The sequence below is a fragment of the Paramisgurnus dabryanus genome, chromosome 8 (assembly GCF_030506205.2).
Source record: "Paramisgurnus dabryanus chromosome 8, PD_genome_1.1, whole genome shotgun sequence".
NCBI lineage: Eukaryota > Metazoa > Chordata > Actinopteri > Cypriniformes > Cobitidae > Paramisgurnus > Paramisgurnus dabryanus.
In genome coordinates this window covers 37,687,637-37,709,613 of record NC_133344.1, presented here as the reverse complement: position 1 = coordinate 37,709,613, position 21,977 = coordinate 37,687,637, and the positions used below count along the sequence as shown (strand labels likewise).

Below are 21,977 nucleotides of genomic sequence, written 5' to 3'. Positions count from 1 at the left end.
CTGTACAGAAAAAGATAATGTCCACACAGGCAATTCTACTGATGAAAATAAAACTTTACTTAAAATACACAAATATACATAAAATAGCAAATACATACAAAATAAAAGTGCTTGTCAGTTTGAACATTAAATAGACAAAACAACATATGTTTAAAAGAAAGGAACTTCAACTTTTTTGTTTAGCCCTCAGCTTTTCCAGCGTCTTCTGTAAGACAAAAAAATGAGTACATCACAAATCTCATTGTCTATAACAGGGGTTCATTTAGGGTCTGGAGAGCAACCTTCCTGCACAGTTCCCCTTCAACACACTTGAATCAGAGTTTTTACAAGGTTTACTTTAAAAATCACAATTGTCAGACTAAACTAGTAACACACAAACAGTAATTTTTACTTTCTTATCCTGGTAATTCCAAAGGGTTTATTATTAAGTTAATTTAATATAAATATTTATTTCTTCATCTAGTGCAGATATTCAATACTTTTAAATCATCTTACCCTCTGAAACTCTTTGGCCTTCTCACGGTTTTTGGCATAAGCCTTTTGACGGTTGTAATACTCCTCCTTTTGTTTGACTTCTTCTAACCGCTTGTACAACCTGGGAAAAAGACAAAAAGGAAAAAGTTGGAGTCTAGTAAGGTGATATTCATAACTTGATATTTGACCAAATTGTCTGGTGTAATAAGAAATATGTATAAAGTGCACATTACGATCATTGCAATAACATTGTGAACATTTGATACAACAGCCTATTAGAGATTAAACGATATGAAAATTTTACATCATGGTTATCAATATTATGGCAATATATGTTAAGCGCTTTGGATGGCCATAGGTCTATGAAAGCACTATATAAGTTCAGTCCATTTACCATATCACATAATACCGGTATTTAACAAGTGCTTGCATTTTTATTCTCATAAACATCAAATATGTAACATTAACGTTAATCATGGCACATTTGGGGTCGGAAGATAAATGTTCATCTAAAGAAAATAAATCAGATTGGACAAATGTGTGAAATGGGGGAACTTTATGACCCAGGAGTAAATCTGTACAACACCTGCGCTCAAAGCAATCAGAAACAAACAGAGCTTTAAACTCATCATTTAATGGAAAATGAATAGAAAAGATGGATCTGTCTAAAGAAATATTAAGTAAACATGTACCAGTACGACTACATTTCCCTAAATGTGAAAATTTTTGGGATTTAAATTCAGTCAGTGAAGCACTGTCATCACAAACACATGGGAGGAGACATAAATGAATGTGTTTGTCTCAACTTCAAGTTGATTAATGCTGGAACAAGGGTTTTCAAACCGTGACACTGGAACGATTAAACAGTAATACAAATATGACGTGCTAAAACTAACAGTTGAACATTATCACAGTTAACCTTAAAATTAGTAATTATTACAGCTCTTAACCCTATAATGTCTGTGTTCAGAATACCCTTACCTTTGAGTACGCTGGTACATCTCTCCCTCCTCCAAGGATTTCTGTCCAGGTGTGCATATCTTGACCTCAGCCACAGTCTTTAATCTACAAACTGACAGTATATGAAACCATCAACTTCTATTTTAATCTATTATCTATGAATTGTCCGAGCTCTGGTGTCAATTATTTACCCATTTCTGATTTCTGTACGGTGTATCCTGAAGACGAAGTGGCTTTAGATACATTCTGAACGACTTTCCTCATCTCTGCTCTTTTAGCTTTGACCTCTGCAGCTCTGAGAGCAGACCGCTGGGCGAGACAATGTCGTCGTCGTAACGCCTCCTGCTGTTGAGCAGATGAAGTCTGACACTCCAGCATCATTACTGAAACACAAATCAGTTAAAACTGTTTAAAAACCTTGGATGACATGGGGGTGAGTACATCATCGGGATTTTGTTTATGAAAGTGGAGTTAAACATACATGTATCAGATGAATATATTAATAGCAGGGGAATTTCAGTGTGAAAAGAAATGAATAACCTGTCTGAGGAAAGGATGATATCTCAGGACATTCTGATCGACTGCTGTCCTCCTTTACACAAACCGACACTTTGCTCTAAACACAGGAATGAATAAAAATGCACAATTAAATCATTTAAATATGTAGAGTATGGCACAGCGTTTGGACACACCACTTTTTTACTTTATTATTATTATACTAAAACTAAGTAAAAATAATAAAACTAAGTTGTTGGCTGCTTTTGCTTAACCATCTTCCACAACGCTTCCTTTTAAAAAATCTTTATAAAACACTTTTTTTGGTAGTTCAAATGAGAAGCCTTTGGGAGATTGGCTTCTTCGTAAGTAGCAAATGAGACCTATTTCTAAATTTTAAGGTATTATTTAACAAGTGAAAGAGACAACATAGATGTGTCTTGATATATTAAAGCTTTATGATTTGAGTCAAGATCAGACTCTTACCTGACTGTCATCATCATCATCATCATCATCATATTTCCTCTTTATTTCTTTCTCTTGTGATGGCTCAGTCGCTCTGTTTGCATTATCTTCAGTTTCAGTGATGTCAGGATCTTGTAGTGTTGTTGACTCTGGTAGACTGATGAATGAGATTGTAGATTCTTCAAGAATGCCCTTACCATCACCCAGCTCCTGAGAATAACAACAGTTCTCAGATCAGTGGTAACAGATGGAGACTATCTATAAACATGTAAACAGTCAATCACCCAAGATACTGTTCATGTGTACTCAGGCACTCCTAGTACCCCAAACTCATGACTGAAATGGTCTCTCGAGCAAAAAGTGCAGTTTTAATATGTTATGTATTGACAAGTGATTGCTGACAACTTAATGGTAACCAAACATGTGAGACCTCACCTGTGCTCTTTCCAATAACGTGTCCAGCGTGTTATCTTTAACAGGCTGATGCTGGGATGTCTCAGTGCTGATCAAGTGTGGCTTTAGACCCTCATTCTGTGGCACGAGGTCACAGCTTTTATCATGTACAGGGGTTGCGGGAGGAGAGTATTTCATACGGCTAACATCTGTAGCAGTGGGAGGAGGCACTATATCGGTTTCACAGAGGGACTCGTGAGTTAAACAGAGCTGATCCATTGATATCTGCAAGTCTGACTTGGACTGAATCTGTGTATCTGCCCTGAACTGATGATGTGATGAGGAGTCTAAACCGAATGATGCTAGAGAAGCATCTGTTGGCTCCAGCCAATCAAAAGCAGAAGTATCAGGTGGTTGGATGCTCAAATTCGTACGACACATTTCGGCTTCGAGAGGGATGTGAGCGGCCAGCGAACGTTCCATACTTTCATTTTGTGTGACCTCAGTGGGCAGAGAAAGAAAGCAATCTGAAGTATCATCTGTGAAACAAAAAAAGTAAATGTTAGTATGGTTCTGCTTTACAATCATTGTAACTGCATTCACACCAGATGCGAATGAAGCAAATAAATTGTTCCAGTCGCACGTAGTTGGACGCGCAAACATTTTAAGATTAGCGCGCCATTCCCGCGCAAACATTTTGAGTTAGCACACACCATTCCCGCGTGAAAATTTTGAGTTAACGCACGCTGTTCCCGCACATAAAATTTAGTTAATGCACGCCGTTCCCGCGTAAACATTTTGAGTTAGCACACACCATTCCCGCATGAACATTTTGAGTTAACGCGTGCCATTCCCGCACAAACATTTTCAGTTTGCGCCGTTCCCGCATTAACATTTTCAGTTGGCACACACCATTCCCGCACAAACATTCTCAGTTCACACGCGTTATTCCCATGCAAACATTTTGAGTTAAAGCACTCAATTCCCACGCAAACATTTTGAGTTAACGCACGTTATTCCCGCGCAAACATTTTGAGTTAACGCACGCCATTCCCACACAAACATTTTGAGTTAACACACCATTCCCACACAAACATTTTGAGTTAAAGCACACCATTACCGGTTGAACATTTTGAGTTTGCGCGCCGTTCCAGCATGAACATTTTCAGTTGGCACACACCATTCCCACGTGAACATTTTGAATTTACGCGCACCATTCCCGCACAAACATTCTCAGTTCACACGAGTTATTCCCACGCAAACATTTTGAGTTAACACACCATTCCCACGCAAACATTTTGAGTTAACACACCATTCCCACGCAAACATTTTGAGTTAACGCACACCATTTCCACACAAACATTTTGAGTTAACGCACGTTATTCCCGCGCAAACATTTTGAGTTAACGCACGCCATTCCCACACAAACATTTTGAGTTAACACACCATTCCCACACAAACATTTTGAGTTAAAGCACACCATTACCGGTTGAACATTTTGAGTTCGCGCGCCGTTCCCGCATGAACATTTTCAGTTGGCACACACCATTCCCACGTGAACATTTTGAATTTACGCACACCATTCCCGCACAAACATTCTCAGTTCACACGCGTTATTCCCACACAAACATTTTGAGTTAACACGCGCTGTTCCCGCATAAACATTTTCAGTTAACACGCGCCATTCCCGTGCAAATATTTTAAGTTAACGCGCGCTGTTCCTGCAAGAACATTTTCAGTTAGCACACACCATTCCTGTGTGGACATTTTGAGTTAATGTGCACCATTCCCGCGTGAACATTTTGAGTTAATATGCGACATTCCCGTGTAAACATTTTGAGTTAACGTGCGTAATTCCTGTAAGAAATTTGCGTCATTAGTGAAGAAAATTCAGATGCGAATACGCTCAATTTGAAGGCTTTAGCTAGCTTGTAGTCTCAATATGTATACATAATTTATCAGATTGTCCGACCTCCTCACTCACTTTATTCCAAGCAAGAATATTTTTATTCCTGTTTCTACAAAAAGTTGTGTCATACAGCTCTGGGTGTCCACATACAGCGACAATGATTTTGTCCTTCATTGTGGTTTCATATATCTGCCTCTGCTCACTACTTTGTAATCACATGACTACTAGAGCAAGCTCCTGATTGGTTAATACTGGGCAAATATCTGCCAAAGTTCAGATTTTTTAACTCGCGCAAATCACGAGTTACGCGCATCAAACATCCGAAGCGCTCAATTCACGCCACACCTTTAGCGCGAATCACGCTGCAGAATATCTATTGTGTCTTTGCACTGACTTAATATGTAAATCACTCGCGATAATGCTTCATTCACGCCTGGGTGTAAACGCACCATAATAACAATTTGCTTTCTCTTACCATGTGGTCCATCAGTGAAGGCGTTTCCATCCTCCACTGAGCGCTGTTGGACAGGTGATATGATCTCTGATGCAGACAGATGAACTAATGGCCCAGTTTCGCAATCCATTGGACATCCTCCACCTACTGCAGATGAAGCAAGAGAAAGACGAGTGAGATCAATGGAGCACAACACCACATTCACATATATGGCTCAGGTCTGTGTTTCACACCTGTGATACAAGTCATTTCCCTTAATCCATCGGCAACGGCACTGCTGTCATCGAGTACCTGAGATGAATCGATATCTGATGCTCTACCAATCAGCTGGCTTGAACCGAATTGCCCTTGAGAGCCAGTCTGACCATTGATGACTGAATTCGAGTCGTTGCTTTTATCCGCTTGAGGAGAGGCCGAGTTATGAGAGATTTCACTGACGCTGCTTTGAGGATCAACTGAATTCTGCTGCACGGAAGACGACTGTGATGACTCTTTTGTGATGCGACCAATCAGGTGGCTTGTATTAGAAACCTGCTTTCCAATCAGCTGGTTTAGTGGGGACACCTGACCTTGATCAGCTCGTCTGATGGATAACTGATTGGAGAAGCGTTCAACGATTCGGTTTACAGTCTCGCTCCACCCCTGAAACGATAAAGTAGAGATGTTAACAAGACAATCAAGAACGATGAATTAAGACACACAAAAAAAACGACTGTTACCTGCATTCTGCTACTTTGATAATCTCGCTCTACATTTCTAGATGAAGACGATGAGGATGAGGAGTCAATGTCTGGATGGGGTTGCAGGGGCAGGAAGTCACCTAAAAATAATAAAGAAACAGCTGGCATCACCGTCTTAACAGATCATTACATGTGTAGTATGAAGTGAGATTTTGGAGAAAATGGTCCCTCACCTGTGAGCTCAGTGTTGGAGAGGTGTACAGCAGAGTTCAGTGAGCTCATGTGCTCTTCATTATGCGTTTCACTCTTTTGAAGGATACTGGACCAGGTGTAAGATTCAGAACTAGTGTTGCCACCTGCATCCAGACACATTACAGGTAAGTCTGCGCCTGATTTTTGCTAACATACGATCTATGGTTCATATATTGTGGCGTTTACCTGTGTGCACACTTCCTGTTCTCAGTGAATTGTCCAGATCTTGTGTGTATTTATCTATGATCTGCTGTATCGAATCCCTCATTTCATGCAATTGGTTACCACTAGTCGGATGATATGAACCGGACTTGGGCGATGTCCCAGAGACTGAGCTCTCCGTGCCAACAGGCTCAATACGGGAAAGAGAAGTGTCTGATAATGAAAGAGAGACTCCCTGGTTAAACAACATAACTGTGATAAGGTTCTGATGCAGATTTTGTCTGATCATAACACACTCATGTACCTGTAATAGTGCAGTTGGGTTCATGCTCACTAGTAGAGTAGCTTCCTGTTGATATAGTAGTGGATGAGAGACAGTCTGGATCAACAGATGATTGACCGGGTGGCACATCCACTTCAAACTGACAGCAGAAAAAGAGAGAAAAAGTATATTAACAAATGTATTGTTTAACAACACACACACACACACACACACACACATACACACACACACACACACAATAACTTGAGCTCAGTTCAAGTGTAGAGGCCTTCATTAAATGCATGTTCATTTAACATGTACTTCAGGCTGAAAACATTTATCGTCATTGCTCAAACATGTACACACATGCACATAAACACAAGCACATACACACAAGCACGCACACAAGCACGCACACAAGCACGCACACACACACACACAAGCACGCACGCTTGAGCTCAGTTCAAGTGTAGAGGCCTTCATTAAATGCATGTTTATTTTACATGTACTTCAGGCTCAAAACATTTATCATCATTGCTCAAACACACACGCGCACACATGCACACACATAGACACGCGCACGCACACACAAACACAGCTTCTCAAGCATAATCACTGGTGTGACTCATGACATCACACTCAGATTTGGCTAAATTTCATCATTGATTCATTGGCAGTGAATCTCAGAAAAGGGTTAACACGCCATAAGTAAAGAGGTTAGTTGGTTAGGTTATGTTAGGTTAAATGAGTCTTACCTCCGGCTGCAGGCTTATGCTGGAAGCACCTGCATTAGGTAAACAGTTAAAGTGATAAATGTAAAAAGCTAACAAAAATCACAGGTTTTTAAACATGAAATGACATTTAAAGGGGTTCTATTAGGCCTATACATTATTTTATAAAGCCTTGATTTTTTGGGGGGGGAGTTATTACAATAGGTTAGATTTCATGCAAAAAAAAAAAACAAAAAAAAAAAAATCACATTATACCTCTCATCCCATGCACACATACACAGTTATCTCACCGTACAATACGGATGTAAAAATACATCGATTTGGATCACTATGATGCATTGAGGTCACACTTAAAATATCGATATGAGGTACCCTTTTTTTAACACGCTCTACTTTATTTCTTGACGTAACTTCCACCCATGCATGTCCCCCAAAGCGCGCATTTTCGTTTATTTTTATGTGCTAGTGTCAGCAAATGAATGCAAAGCAGTTGTAGCAGCGAAAAACACAGTGAAGAAGCAGAAGACGTGACTGCTATCAGACGCAAATCATGGGTTTGAAAATATTTTGTATATGGAAAATAGAAACACTGAAACACTTTGACTGTTGCCATCATAAGGTTGATTTTATCTGACATTTTCCCCCTCATCATTCATTGTTCTTTATTTAAAAAAAGTGTATTTAGTACCTAAAAGGGCTGTCACGATTATGAAAATTGGCTGAAGGTTAATTGTCTTATAAATTGTGCTGATAAGACGATTAATCGCCTGTTTTATTGCTTTGACATTTAATTATCTTTTTTTGCCGTTGAAATATTTTTCACACATTGTTGTGATTATTTAAATCTTTTGCAAGGTTTATCTGGCAGTACATATTAGTACACTGCACATATTTAGAGATTTTAAGAAATTATTTAATGAATATATTTTTCAAAAACTGAAAATTCTTCATAAGAAATAAACACAATAAAATATCTTTAAAATAACAGAAAATAAAAATGCAATCATAATAAACTGACTATACCAGAACAGGCCTTAAATAGCAGACAATCCTACGAAGGTCATATTATTACTGTCCCACATGTCAGTTAAGGAGCGCCATCTGATACGGTCTCGTTTATACAGGCGCTGTAGCTCCCCCTTGTGTTTTTTAAAGAGATCTGCAATCATTGCAGTGATCTGAAATCATTGCGATGAGGTCAAACAATTGCGATGAAGACAATGATTTAATCGCTGTGACAGCCCTAGTCTAGGGATGCAGGGATACCACTTTTTTGGAATACGAGTACGAATACTTGCATTTCAGTACTTGCCGATAACAAAAAAACAAGGGACTAGTTTTCCAGTTTGTTGTAAACTCTGCCTCTTTGGACAACACAAGAGCTATTAACCCCTTACACGCCGCTCAAACATAGACATTCCTCAGACCGTGGTATTGATCCCTGGTATCGGGGGACTTTTAATGAGTACTTTAGAAAATGTGGTAACGAGGCCGATACCCGATACCAGTATCGGTATCGGTGCATCCCTACCCTTGTCCCAATTGGGACAGAGATTGTGCCTTTTTTAAAGGGTTTAATTAAACTTTCATTTTATATTTTGGTTGCATTCGTGAGTTATTAAAATGTAACTAGGCAGGCAATATTAAAGTATCGATAAATTAATCAAATCGAAATTGCATTAAAGAAAAGTTTGATATATCGGCAAAATATTGCATCGCTGGAAGAGATGATGATACAGGATCTGTTTCGCAATAAACTGTCCCATTTACGCCCCATCATACACCGGGTTTACCTCAATCTTTATCAACAGAACTGCAAGTGGTAAAAAGACTTATGAAGTAAAATAAGTACAAATGGCAATAACAATTTACATCATTTGTCACACTGGACAAATGTCAGTGTATTGCACTTCCCTTACCAAAACTATAACTAACAGCTACATAATGTTATTTCTTACTTGTTCGTGAGGTGGCAGAGTCAATCATAAGAGCTTCTCTCCATGACATTCGGCTGATTCTGCCAGTGACCCTTGACCCCTCACTCTCGCTACGACTGCCATCAGAAATGACAGCTGGCAGAGACGCACTGCTGGACTCACTGAGATCTGCTACAGACAGAGAGACATCACATGATCTAAAGCACACAGGGTATGCTGCGTTGTCAATAGTAGTGTTTGAATTGTACGACTTATGTTTCACTAGTGCAAAAACTGTAATTCAACATTTGTTTGCAAGTCCCTTTACATCAACTTCAGACCCAACCAATCAAGAGTTTCAGTATAGGATGATTGATGTCTGTGAAACCCGCTCTCTACAACTAGCACTATTGGGCTACTACAGCTATTAGTTATTTAATCTGTTGACGTTGTGTACCTGCATCGAGGCTGACATTGACAGGAGTGTCCACTTCCTGTATAGCACTGAGTTCGTGTGACTCCATCTGCTGGAGGAAAGCCAGACGGGCAGGTGGCCGAGTCACCGGAGGCTTTGCTTTCCCACGATTCACTGGGGCATGCTCATACATGCAGTCTAGAAGATTAAAACAGCAGCACTGTTAGCTTGCGTCTGACAGTGAATGACTTGTTGTTTAAACAATCTCGTACCGTTTGAGAGAGTCAGTGGAGTGGCTGTGTTGCTCTGTGCTGCTGGGGGTTTGGTGTGACCGCTGGTCTCCTCAATGGCTTTCAGCAGTGTGTTCATTAAACTGAGATGATCGGTTTGAAGGGCACTAGAGTTCATCACACGATCCTCACAGATAAAACAAATGAATAAGCATCATATCACTGATTCTAACAGTTCATTATTAAGAAAAACTCACACAGCTTCACATGAACCAGGGCCTGTGACGCTAACACACATAACTTTTTCATAATATTTAAGATCTATCTCGAGACAAAACACTTCCTTGATGTTTACCTGCATGTGTGTTCTCCTCAAGTGCTGTCTCACCACATGCTGTCTATCAGTCTCCACAGACGACTGGTCTGGCTCCGCCTCTCTCTGGAGCATCTCTGGCTGCGCTGGTGTCTGGACTGCGCTGCTGGGATGAGAAAACGGCATGACCTGGTTGCAGATCTCTGCGGACTTCACGACTGCTCGTTGCTGCCGGCTTCGCAGAAGCTCTAGAATAACTGAGGGGGGAGGAAGAGGAACCTGCTCATGTTCAGATACGCAAAGCTGATCTTCTACATGAGTGTTCGGTGATGTCTCTTCAGCGTGGTCAACTTCAGGACATTGTACAGACACTTCACGTACAGACTGCATGACTGATGGACTACTTGTATCAGATGATACAGGTTTAGAGGGGCTGAAGAGAGAGGTCTGTAAAAAAACAAACACTGAATATTTAAACAAACAAATACTTATTCAGACACGTCACTGTGTTGTAGTAACTTTAGGTCTTAATTAACCAATCGCCATTTAATGTTAATGAGGAAAAATCATGTTACTCTCAGGTTAAATATGGTGTACCACAGGGATTTGTTCTAGGCCCTATCCTCTTCTCATCATACATGCTACCTCTAGGAGACATTATTAGGAAACATAACATCAGCTTTTACATTTTCCTTAAAACCTGCCGAAACCAATCGGTTTTCTAGGCTAGCAAATAACTTCGTTATGCTTAACTTGAATAAGACAGAGGTACTTCTTATTGATCAAAATAGTACAAAATATCCACACAATATGTCAGATTACAAATTGTCCATAGATGCTCATTGAATTGAACTTTATAAAGATAAATAACTAACTTATACAAAGAGTTTAAAAGCATCTGGTATCAAGGATGACAAAATGTCTCTGTAGTTGACCACTAACCTGTAACTGAACTGGCACAACATCTCTTTTGTGCTGTTCCTCCGGGCTGATGTCGTCACCAGGGTGGGTGAGGACTGACTGGTGATCAGGTATTCTGATGTTGGGCAGACGTAGAGGGCAAACAGAAGACGCCTGTAATGTGTCAATACCGATGGTGGATCGTAATCTCAGAGTATGTTGATATTCCTCCAGTCGGCGTCGAGCATCATCAACACACTTCTTATGACGCCTGTATAAAAAAGAAAGTTAACCACAAGGTGTTGTATAATGTAAGAATTAGCACACAGGTCAAGGTGCCAAAACAGGCTGAATTGCCTTAGGGACTAATCACATCAAAAGCGTTTATGGCAGTTGCAGGCGCCTTTATTGAATGATATTCTATGGGCATGGAGTGTTTGTGCGCTGCTTATGCGCGCCGAGCACCTTGCGGTTTTTGCCGTCAGCCGCGACACGCGCTTTTGAGGGAGCGCTGAGAGCAGACGTCATTCATTTCCATTGTCCAATCGAATGAGGGGAGAGGCGGGCCTTACGTTGTGGTGAGGGAAGTTTACAGTTGCTTTGAAAAACCGGACTCCACTCGCTCACTCTCTCCTGCATGTTTGTGCACCTCTCACCCTCAAACAAGGTCAGAGCAAGCGCCCTCTTTTTAAAGTTTCTGCTAATATTACAGTTAACAGCAAAAGAACGCTCACGCTTCAATATTTGATTGACAAGACAGCTGACTCCGTGGTTGCCTAGCAATATAAAAAGCCGCGTCGCACTGCTCTTTTTTTAAAAAGGCAGTGCGTTGCGCCTTGCGTTTTCAAGCGTTTAAAGCGCTTTTGGTGTGATTAGCCCCTTACTATATACATAGGCAGCTGTAAGGCTGTAATGACTAGGGGTGTAGCGATAGATCATGCAATTTGCTTGCTGTGCTTCTCAATAAATTATGATGAAATGCCACTACATTTAAAAGTCAGAGCTCAGTTCAAGTGTAGATGCCTTCATTAAATGCATGTTTATTTAACATGTACTTCAGGCTCAAAACATTTATCATCATTGCTCAGACATGCACCTTATTGAGGGCTGCAGAAAAAGTACCATTTACACACGCAGCTCCAGGAAATGCTTATAAGCCTATTTATATCGCTTGGTCTTCAAAGGTTTTCAGGTTTTTTTCTTGATAATAAAGAATATGTATAATGTTTATGTTTGACGAGTGTTGCGTTTTCAAATGCATGTTATAAGGGTCAATGACGTGCAGTGTTGGGTGTAACTAGTTACAAAGTAACTAGTTACTGTAATAAAATTACTTTTTTCAGTAACTAGTAGTGTAAGGCATTACCCGTCTGAAAATGGTAATATTATTACAGTTTTCCCGAGCTAGTTACTTGAGTTACATTCGCCAGTAGCACCTTCATCACACAAGGCACAAAACACAGAGAACAAAAGGGAAGGGGAGGAGGGCGTGAATGGAACAGTGATTGGTCTAAGTTTGGCATGAGGTATCATTTACCATCACCGATTGGTCGACACCCAGCAGCCAGCAGCACAGAGCGGCAGCGGCACACTCAAAGACAGATCGGGTAAATGGAAGCGTCAACAACGGCAAGCTCTTTTTCAGAGGAAGGTTCCCAGTAACAGAAAGCTAGTTTCGACGGGTGGAGATTCAGTCATATTTTATTATGTTCAACGGAAGGAAAATAACTTGACGGTGAAGTGCACACTCTTTAATGTTTCTCCTAACGCTGTGCCCCGCGTCCGGTAGCGGGTAAGGAAGCCAGCATTTTCTTGGCCGTGGCTTGCCCAAATAAACATTCTTGTCCAGAAAAAAAATGTAACTAGTAATATAACTAGTAATATAACTAGTTACTTTCTCCAGGGAGTAATAAAGTAAAGTAAGGGATTACTATTTTTGAGAGTAATATGTAATACGTAATATATTACTTTTTTGAGTAACTAGCCCCAACACTGATGACGTGACATTAATAATTGTGTGTCCGTATGGTTCAATTAAATGTAAAAGGGTTAAAATTTCAAAACAAATTTGCAGATTACTTGCATACATTCTCTTTTTTGAGGACCAAGTCTAAAATTTCTGTTTTTATTACATTTTGAAAGAATATTTGGGGAATAATTGCAAAAATGCCAATGTAACCGGTCTGTGTCAATGGTCTGTGTCAATTGGTGTAACTAGTATTTATTTTAAATGAAAATATAAAAATATTCTTTAAAAAAGTGTGTAATAAATGTAAACATCTATTTTAGTGTAATATGATTTTTTTACATACAGTTTTACATCATTGTCAAAGACTATTTAGAAAACAGAGCTGTTTTCACCATATGTCAGGACAAATATTACAAAAAGGCATTACAATTTACATTTAGAAATAACTAATAAAATTGTATTTTAAAATGATTTTTTTTTTATGATTACGTTTACATGCCATCAAGGTGGATAAAATATTTAATATCTCTTATTCTTTGGCATAATTGGCGTTACACCATTTGACCTTTTCAGGTCCATTTAGTCTTAACTTTCATAAAAATGGTGCAAATTAAAAAAAAAAAAATCATAAAATTAACAAATACACACTAAGTGCATCGAAATAAACCTGATGCATGCTTTTAAAACAAAATATTTTTGAATTTCTCATCTTGCCAATCCGTTTTTATCACTGACCCACGACTCAAACTCACAGGGATTTTAGATTGATGAGGACTTCCTACTGATCAAAGAGCCATAATACATGAGAGCTGTGCATAATATCACCTTCGCATATCAAAAAAAAAGATATCAGACGGGTATATAAGTGTGTATCACGATTTTTCGTTACACCCATAGTAATGATAACATATATAGGACTGTGCATTAAGATTGTATGATCCCATCGTCAACAATGGGATAATTTGTCACTGTATCAGTTTGCTTTCTTCAGATATAAAATCAAAGTAAAAGACAAAAGTTGTCTTTCAAGACTAGTAATTACATAGATGTTAATAAACTGCTTTACTTTTTTTTCATATTCTTTATTATTTTTGCACATGTATGTTTGTAGAGCGAATTTTTGTATTGTCTAATTGTTTTCGTATAGGTCTTAATGTTATCTGAGCATGTCTTGTCAAAGACAAATTTCTGTCACTTGTGACAGACAATAACGTTTTTCCTTTCTTTCATGTCTCTACAATGATTCATTACGTTTTATTTGAAGTATACTAGAAGTGCTACAAAAGTGCTGCTAAAATGTACGGATTTGAATATTTAACATTTATTATAACAAACCACAAACAAATCGACACTGCACACACTGACCTGTCTTGCTCCAGGAGTCGCTGTTGGTACTGACGGAGTCTCTCTGTGTGTGTGTCTCCCACTGTAACCTTCATAAGACAACCAGCATGTTCACATGCGAGATAATAAATAACAGATTTTACATTCATGACCGACAGTTCAGCAATAAGCAGACCTCTGGAGCTGGCTCAGGAAGTGTGTTGGTCTCCTCAATCCCAGAATGCATCTGTGCAGCGTCTTCCAGTGTCTGTCTCGCTTGCTGAGCATCTTTTAAGCGCTGCTCGAGCTCTCGCCGTTTCTCCTCTATTTCTTCTAGAAGCATCAGCTGCTCCCGCTGTCGTCTCAAGAGCGTCAACTCCTGTGACAGACATAAAACACAGACTGAAGCCAAACTTTATTATATTAAACTTCCAGGTCCATGCTAACCGAGCTCAGTTCAAGTGTAGATGCCATCAAGGTGTAAATGTGTGTTTCACAAGCACTCTGGTAACTATAGGATTACATCACAGCTCATTGTTAAGGGTGACTTGTATACTTGTGTACTCACATCTGTTTGCTGGGTTATCCTCTCGCTCTCTGCAGACACGGGCGTAACATGGGCTTCTTCCTCAGGCATGGGTATCGTTCCTGCTACTATGGGTTCATCGCTGACCTCAGGACCTGAAAAAAAAAAGAAATTTTTCCTAGCATCTCTAAATACGGATTTACTGGAAGAGCTGACAGGAATATTAGGAAGAGCCGTACCCTCCTCGCTTTCGGTTACGGTGGACGTCTGCTCCTCTACACTGCCTGCTTGCTCTCTTTCCTGGCTGTTTAAAGATCCTGTTTCAATACTCAAACCATCTGTAACAACATCTTCACTTGAAGTTTCTTCCACAGCGGTCTGTTGCTCTTGGACCCGATCTCTTTGATTCCTGATGCGGTCAAGAAGTTTTCTCAGAGCTTGTCTACCAGGGTCTCTTGATGGTACAGAGGATTCTACAGAAAGATGAAAGCATCAATACAGATCTCAATTTACATTCCTCTCATTGCAGGTCATGCTTTCAGACATGAGCAGCAAGCTCACCTAGTGTTTCAGTGACTGTATCAGGCTCCTCCCCTTCAGGGTCAACGGTCACATCCAGGTCCTCATCATGACTACCAGCAGATGAATGAGGAAGAGGTTCAGGGACCAGCTGAAGCTCCAGATCACCTGTGACTTCTAGAAAAGATCAACAAAAACTGAAAGGGTCTCTGCATATTAAACTGAGATATGATGGTCTTTAAACATCTAGCTGAAGCATTCATAGATGACCTTATATAAGAAGATTAGTATTAAACTAAGAGAGGGTTTAGGAGGAACATACTGTGCTCCTCAGTGTACATGTCATGAAAGGCAATCTCAAGATCCCGCTGCTGTTCATCTCTGAGCTCTTGCTGTCTGTAGAGAGGCTGAAAGATCTGCGCTGGGATGCGGTTTACTGCCTGTCTGCGGCGCAGTAAATCAGCCTGCTGGAGACGCTCCAGTTCACAGAGTAACCGCGCACGGTCCTACATGCACACAGACCACAGATTATTATAATGCCATATGACCAGTGCGTTAAAGTCCAATGGGATAACTTCATCTTTAAGCATATTTAAATCACAATCCTGTGTTGTCTAAGAGACTGAAAAATTAAAATATTGATTTTTGTAACTGAAAAGTTAAACTAATAATATAATTTCCACTGGGAAATCAGCACAACTGTGATGGTGGGCAGTGAGCATTAAAGGGGTGGTTCAATGGTATTCTATGCATTCTGACTTATTAACACAGTTATAGAGTTGTTTCCTCATGCTAAATGTAGGCAAAGTGTCAAAAAAAGCATGTGGGCGTTTTACAGAGTATTTCTGTGCCGAATGCACTTCACCAGCGTTCGTACAAGTTTCGGAAAGTTTTTTTTTCGATTACAGGTCCAACTGACGTTTCAGTGGTTTCTAAACGTATCACTTCTTTATATGGGCACTTCCCCCGGAAAACCCCGCCCACCAGTCAATCAGCGGGAGACGCTAAAACTTGCAAACATCTTATCACTCAACACAGCTTTGTTTAATTTCAAAACTCAACAATGGCACGAAAGAAGAAGTATGTTTTTGGATGTAAGGAGAAGAAATCCAGCCTTATGAAAAAAATGGATATAGTTTATTATCCGGGGTAGCAGCGGAGTTTTGCATGTGTGTTTGATGCACTGGATTTTATATAAAATGACACGAACATGTAGTGAATAATAAGTTAAAGAGTGTTGTATAGTGTTGCATGACTCGTACTCGCCCCTCCCGCGGCAGTATCTCCTCCTCCTTTATTTTTTCGTACGTTATCGGTAAGATTCAGTAAAGCTGAAATTTCTTTTATAAATCTGATTAAACTAAAGACTCTTTGGAGATATAAAGGATGTAATACTACTCTATAGGTACTCCAGATTAACATCAGAAATGCAGAAACAACGTGTGTTACGTGAGCTTTAAAGTTTTGACACTTAATTCCCATCAACAAAAGAAAACATAAAACATCAAGTTTTCAGATAAATATCTGAATATATCCTCACAGATCTGAGGCTCTACCTGTGTGTGCTGTTCGTTCCTGAGGGCGTGGTTTCCTCGAAGTCGTGCCTTCTCCAGTTTCTCCTGCCTATCACGAGCCTCCAGCCGCTTTACCTCCTCCAAACGCTGGAACTCCTCCTCTGCGGCCTGTCGAGCATCCATCTGTAAGATAAAAAAAGTTTTTGATCAGTTTTAAAATCATTCAACTCAACCTTAATTGTACAGTAACAGAGTTTCAAAGAAAAGACGCCCATTATCTCCGTCTTGGGATCAAAGACAGATTGTGATTATTTTCTGCCAGTGTCAGAAATTCAGCAAGATGCTATGACCCATAAAATAACAATGTCCTACAAATGTACTATTTAAGTATATTTGTATATCATTCATTATGTAAAAAAAATTTGATATGAACTGTAAGTGTTATTATTGCGGGGTATTAAATTTTTAGATGCTGTTCAGGTAGAACCAGATGTGAGAACTGCATGTGTGTGTGTATACAGCTCATGGTTTATAAGGTTGGTCTTATCAAGAGTCAATAACGGTCCAGACCTGTTGGGTGTCAGTCTCTCGGTCCACGGCTGTTTCTGACATGTGATGGTGTGTGACAGAGAAACGTTCTGCAGGTCCTGACTTGAGCGGAGGACACGTCTTCATCCCGATGCTCTGAGACATGAAACAGACTCATCTTACAGTTTCTTAACATATTACATAGACCGAAAACACACAGCCCAGAAATAAAGGGTGAGAAGCGTACCTCCAGAGGGTTTGGAGGAGGCGGCGGCAGACTGGCTACTCTTGAAGCCCTCTTCTTTTCCTCTAAAAGAGCTTTTCTCCGAGCTTCAACGTGTCTGTCAAACAAAAGTACTCTCTACATTAGATAATTATACCTGCAATATTATATATCAAAACATGTCTGATAGCACCACAAAACAATATGAAAAATAAAACAGCATTTCATGCATTAATATTATTCTTATAATATATTTATTATTCTGTAGTTTACAACGGTTTTAAGACTCAAAATTGCTAGGCCTGTGTTAATGATATCCTGGGTTTCATGATATTCATACATTTCTCTGGGTTACTTAGTAATAAATGAAAATTCTCCCACAATTTACAGATGTATATGACTTCAGCTGAACACATTTTATAAAAAAAAAAATCAGTCACTCATTGGCATAATATACAGGTCTCAAAAATGCTGAAGCTCCAAAAAGCAGGTATACTATTAATACATCCATCATAATCAGCATCATTGAAGGGGTCCTTGAATAGGATTTCCCTTTTTAAGATCAATTAGTGTGCAGCGTTGCTGTTTGACCATAAACAACATTATGCTGCAAAGTTACAACGCTCAAAGTTTAATGCAAGGGAGGTATTTTCTTTAACAGAAATAGGTTCTCATAAACTACAAACTTCTTCCTGGTTTAAAGAGTAACTAAACCCCTGGTCAGAGCCTGACTCCACCCACTGCAATATTTGAAAAATGCAAGAAAAGTGGGCAGATCCCAACGGAGATAGAGGGGACGAACTAAGTGTGTGGTGAGATCGTAACAAGGGCGTGGTGAGCTTGAACCTGCTTACGTCACGGGTCATTTCTTGGACCCAACATCCAATAGGAAAATTCAACTGCAGTAGCCACCGTTCAACCTGAAGAGGGCAGCACTCAGACGTTTTTACACCATATATTGTAGTATTGAAACACTTTATATCCAAATGTCAAAAAACTTACTAAAATCAATGAACAGCACTAATAAAGCATCATTCTTACAGATCACTAACTAAAAAAAGTTGGTTTAGGGTTTAGTTACTCTTTAATGACATCACAAACCCCAAAATGTGCACAAACCCTGCCCCCTGGAACATGCAACAAAGGGGGTGAGGCCATTTTGGGCTGCTTTTTATGTTGTAGCAAGGATGTAAATAAAGTACAAGGCTGTTTGGCTCTGTTAGCATTAAAGGAATATTCCATTTTCTTAAAAGAAAAATCCAGATAATTTACTCACCGCCATGTCATCCAAAATGTTGATGTCTTTCTTTTTTCAGTCCAGAAGAAATTATGTTTTTTGAGGAAAACATTGCAGGATTTTTCTCATTTTAATGGACTTTAATGGACACCACCACTTAACACTTAATAGTTTTTTTCAACGGAGTTTCAAAGGACTATAAACGATCCCAAACGAGGCATAAGGGTCTTATCTAGCGAAACGATTGTCATTTTTGACAAGAAAAATATAAAATATGCACTTTTAAACCACAACTTCTTGTCAAGATCCCGTCCTGAAAGCGTCAGCGTGACCTCACGCAATACCTCATGACGTCAAGAGGTCACAGAGGACGAATGCGAAACTCCGCCCCAGTGTTTACAAGTGTTGAAAGAGGACCATTCCGACGTTGTTGTATGTCAACTGATACTAATTAATGTCTTTGTGTCAGTTTATTGTTTAAAATGGTCCGCAAATGTGCGTTTTTTATATATGTAACACGTGACCTCCCTACTTCACTACGCATTTACGTTAGGTCGCGCTGGACCGGACCTAGACGAAAAGTGGTGGTTTAAAAGTGTATGTGTTATTTTTATTGTTAAAAATGACAATCATTTTGCTAGATAAGACCCTTATGCCTCGTTTGGGATCGTTTATAGACCTTTGAAACTCCGTTGAAAAAAACTGTTAAGTGTTGAGTTAAGTGTTAAGTGGTGGTGTCCATTAAAATGAGAAAAATCCTGCAATGTTTTCCTCAAAAAACATAATTTCTTCTGGACTGAACAAAGAAAGACATCAACATTTTGGACGTCATGGCGGTGAGTAAATTATCTGGATTTTTCTTTTAAGAAAATGAAATATTCCTTTAATGCTAATTTCATTATATACTTTTAATCCCACCAACGAACTCTAAATGTTGTGTGATCAGTGTAAATTACTCTTTGATTAAAACATTTATGTAGTGTTTACTCATATGGCACACTAAACATGCTTCTGTGATTTTGTTTGGTCACAGGTCTGTTTTCGTGATCGCTTATAGTTCTGGCGACAGATACTTGTTCTACAAGACAAAACTAAATGGTGATATACAGCCACATATATACAGTTCAATACTTATTTTACCCGCTGCATTTAGATGAAAAAAGGACCTATTATGCTTTTCCTGATTTTACCTTTCCTTCAATGTGCAAGCATTTGTTTGTCCATGTAAACATCTTCAAATTGCAAATTCTTTCTTAAATATGCTTATTTTGAATTCTGTTTAAAGATTTTGCTTTGCCGAAACCCAGTTATCACTAAATGCAATGAATGCATGAATAATGTTGTAAATATCATACAGTTTCTTGCACAGAACGATCGATTAGCTTCATAAGATTTCAATACGAGTTAAAGGTGCAAAGGTTCTGGGAGATCGATTCCCAGGGAACACACATATTTATATGCACCTTAAAAGCACTGCAAGTCACTTCGGACAAGTGTCCAACAAATGAATGAATAAAAACGTCAAAGGAGTGTGTGATCTATAGTTCGACTGTAGTACAACTGCTTTAACTCCAGAGAATTTGAGTAGTCATGCTTAGCGACTGTACTGACCGCTGGCGCTGCTCCTCCTCCTCATGTCGACGGGCAGTGAGCTCTCGGAGCGCCTCCCTGTGTCTGTCTGCTGCACGGTCCTGTCTCTCCACACTCCTCCGAGCCAAAGCCTCTAAATCAGGCTGCTATAAAAGCAAACAATGACAAACACACACTGTGAACTTATTTTACAGGCAGGTTATCCAGGATATATATAACTTGCAGCTCTATGAGATTTGGGTTCATTGTGTGCAGCACATCTGAGGTTTTCTCCTTACGTTCTCCTGTGCGCTGCGGTGGGCGTTGCCGACAGACTGTAGGCTGTCCTCGTAGGCTCTGGCTATGGTCTGTAGTTTGTCATTTCTCTCCTGCTGCCATTCATCCTGCAGTGTGTCAGCAATGATCTGTAGCTGCTTCTCTCTCCTCTCCTGCACCTCCCTGCGCACCTGCTGAGCGATATAACGCTGCTGCTCGCGAACCTGTCAACGCAACAAACTAGGTTACTTCATCAATAATAAACTGATTTGTATTTAATCCACTCTTTTGTGGACACACTGATCACACAATGGGCTCTAGGTATCAGACCTCACATTGTATAGTGTATACACTTTGCTAGTGGTGAAAAACACATTTTGTATGTGTATTAGAGTGTACAAAAGTATAAAAACACATTAACTTGTCATAAAAATCACAGCATGACACCACAGCTCTATTTGTTGCTTACAGTTTGCGTGTGCATGTAAGCGTAGATTCCAATGCACACGCAAACTGCAAACTTTACTAATTCATAAATTAAATGTAAATGTGACCTGCTGTAATCGGAGTTTTCTCCTCCTGTCCAGCTCTTCTTTCACCAGTTGAGCCTCTTCATTGGGACTGAGCCGCAAACGACTTGTCTTTCTCCTCATGTCTGCAGAGATCAACAGTTTCACGGACCAGGCACGAGCTTTACTCTTCGCACGACATTATTACATCAAACAGCGACGATCAATCTGTCTGATACTCATGTTCGCACAAGTAGTTCAGACACCTTTGTTTAATCAGCTCCATGTCAACACAACGGCTTTTTCAAAACTGCAGTCGCGTCACTTCCTCTTTTTAAACCAGCCGTAGGAAGCACGCAATCATTTCCACAATAAAAGTTTTCTAGTCTACCGCCGAGACCGCTTTGCACATATTATGGTAAAGTTTGGGATAGTTCGTAGGTTCAAAAATAAGAAAATTACACGAATTAACTTTATTAAAATTGAACAATTAAACAATAAGTAAACATAAAAAGCTTAAAACAAAATATATCAATATTTATTAATATTAATAAATAAATATTAATAAATAGATTTGCGAAGCTGTGGAAAGTAACGTTATTCATTAACATTTTTTATTTTGATATTATTTTTTGTGTCTGATCAATGGAAAAACCGCCTTGACCACTTACTTTTATTTATACCCGAATCAATTTCCCATATAGATATATATGTAAATGTAAAAAGAACGCTTTTTAAGCAGATTAAACAAACAAATCTTGACCGTAACCTTG

At 39.4% G+C, this 21,977-nt stretch overlaps 1 protein-coding gene across 2 annotated transcripts; it reads right to left on the bottom strand.

Annotated features, from left to right (window-relative positions):
- Positions 1-16: 16 nt before the first annotated feature.
- cep295 (centrosomal protein 295) lies at positions 17-21,519 on the bottom strand. Of its 2 annotated transcripts, none has more exons than XM_065281733.2 (31): positions 21,250-21,519; positions 20,719-20,919; positions 20,462-20,586; positions 17,638-17,731; positions 17,433-17,546; positions 16,905-17,045; positions 15,671-15,854; positions 15,391-15,525; positions 15,069-15,302; positions 14,872-14,984; positions 14,500-14,682; positions 14,346-14,413; positions 11,054-11,282; positions 10,154-10,558; positions 9,841-9,985; positions 9,611-9,766; positions 9,196-9,345; positions 7,262-7,290; positions 6,549-6,666; positions 6,269-6,457; positions 6,064-6,186; positions 5,870-5,970; positions 5,384-5,792; positions 5,172-5,297; positions 2,830-3,326; positions 2,416-2,604; positions 1,975-2,050; positions 1,626-1,817; positions 1,456-1,546; positions 496-595; positions 17-205 (listed from the first exon to the last, which is right to left on the bottom strand). In XM_065281733.2, the coding sequence occupies exons 1-31, from the start codon at positions 21,346-21,348 to the stop codon at positions 167-169; spliced, it is 5,055 nt and encodes a 1,684-aa protein (XP_065137805.1). In that variant the 5' UTR covers positions 21,349-21,519; the 3' UTR covers positions 17-166. The 2 variants fall into 2 exon arrangements, with proteins under 2 accessions (XP_065137805.1, XP_065137806.1); XM_065281734.2 differs by having other exon boundaries at positions 9,196-9,342.
- Between the last annotated feature and the right edge of the window lie 458 nt (positions 21,520-21,977).

Coding starts and splice junctions, on each gene's coding strand:
- cep295 (XM_065281733.2), bottom strand. CDS start 21,348: ATGAGGAGAAAGACAAGTCGTTTGCGGCTCAGTCCCAATGAAGAGGCT. Junction 9,986..10,153: donor TGAGGAGAACACACATGCAG/GTAAACATCAAG, acceptor TTTATCTGTGAG/GATCGTGTGATGAACTCTAG. Junction 1,818..1,974: donor ATCATCCTTTCCTCAGACAG/GTTATTCATTTC, acceptor TTTGTGTTTCAG/TAATGATGCTGGAGTGTCAG.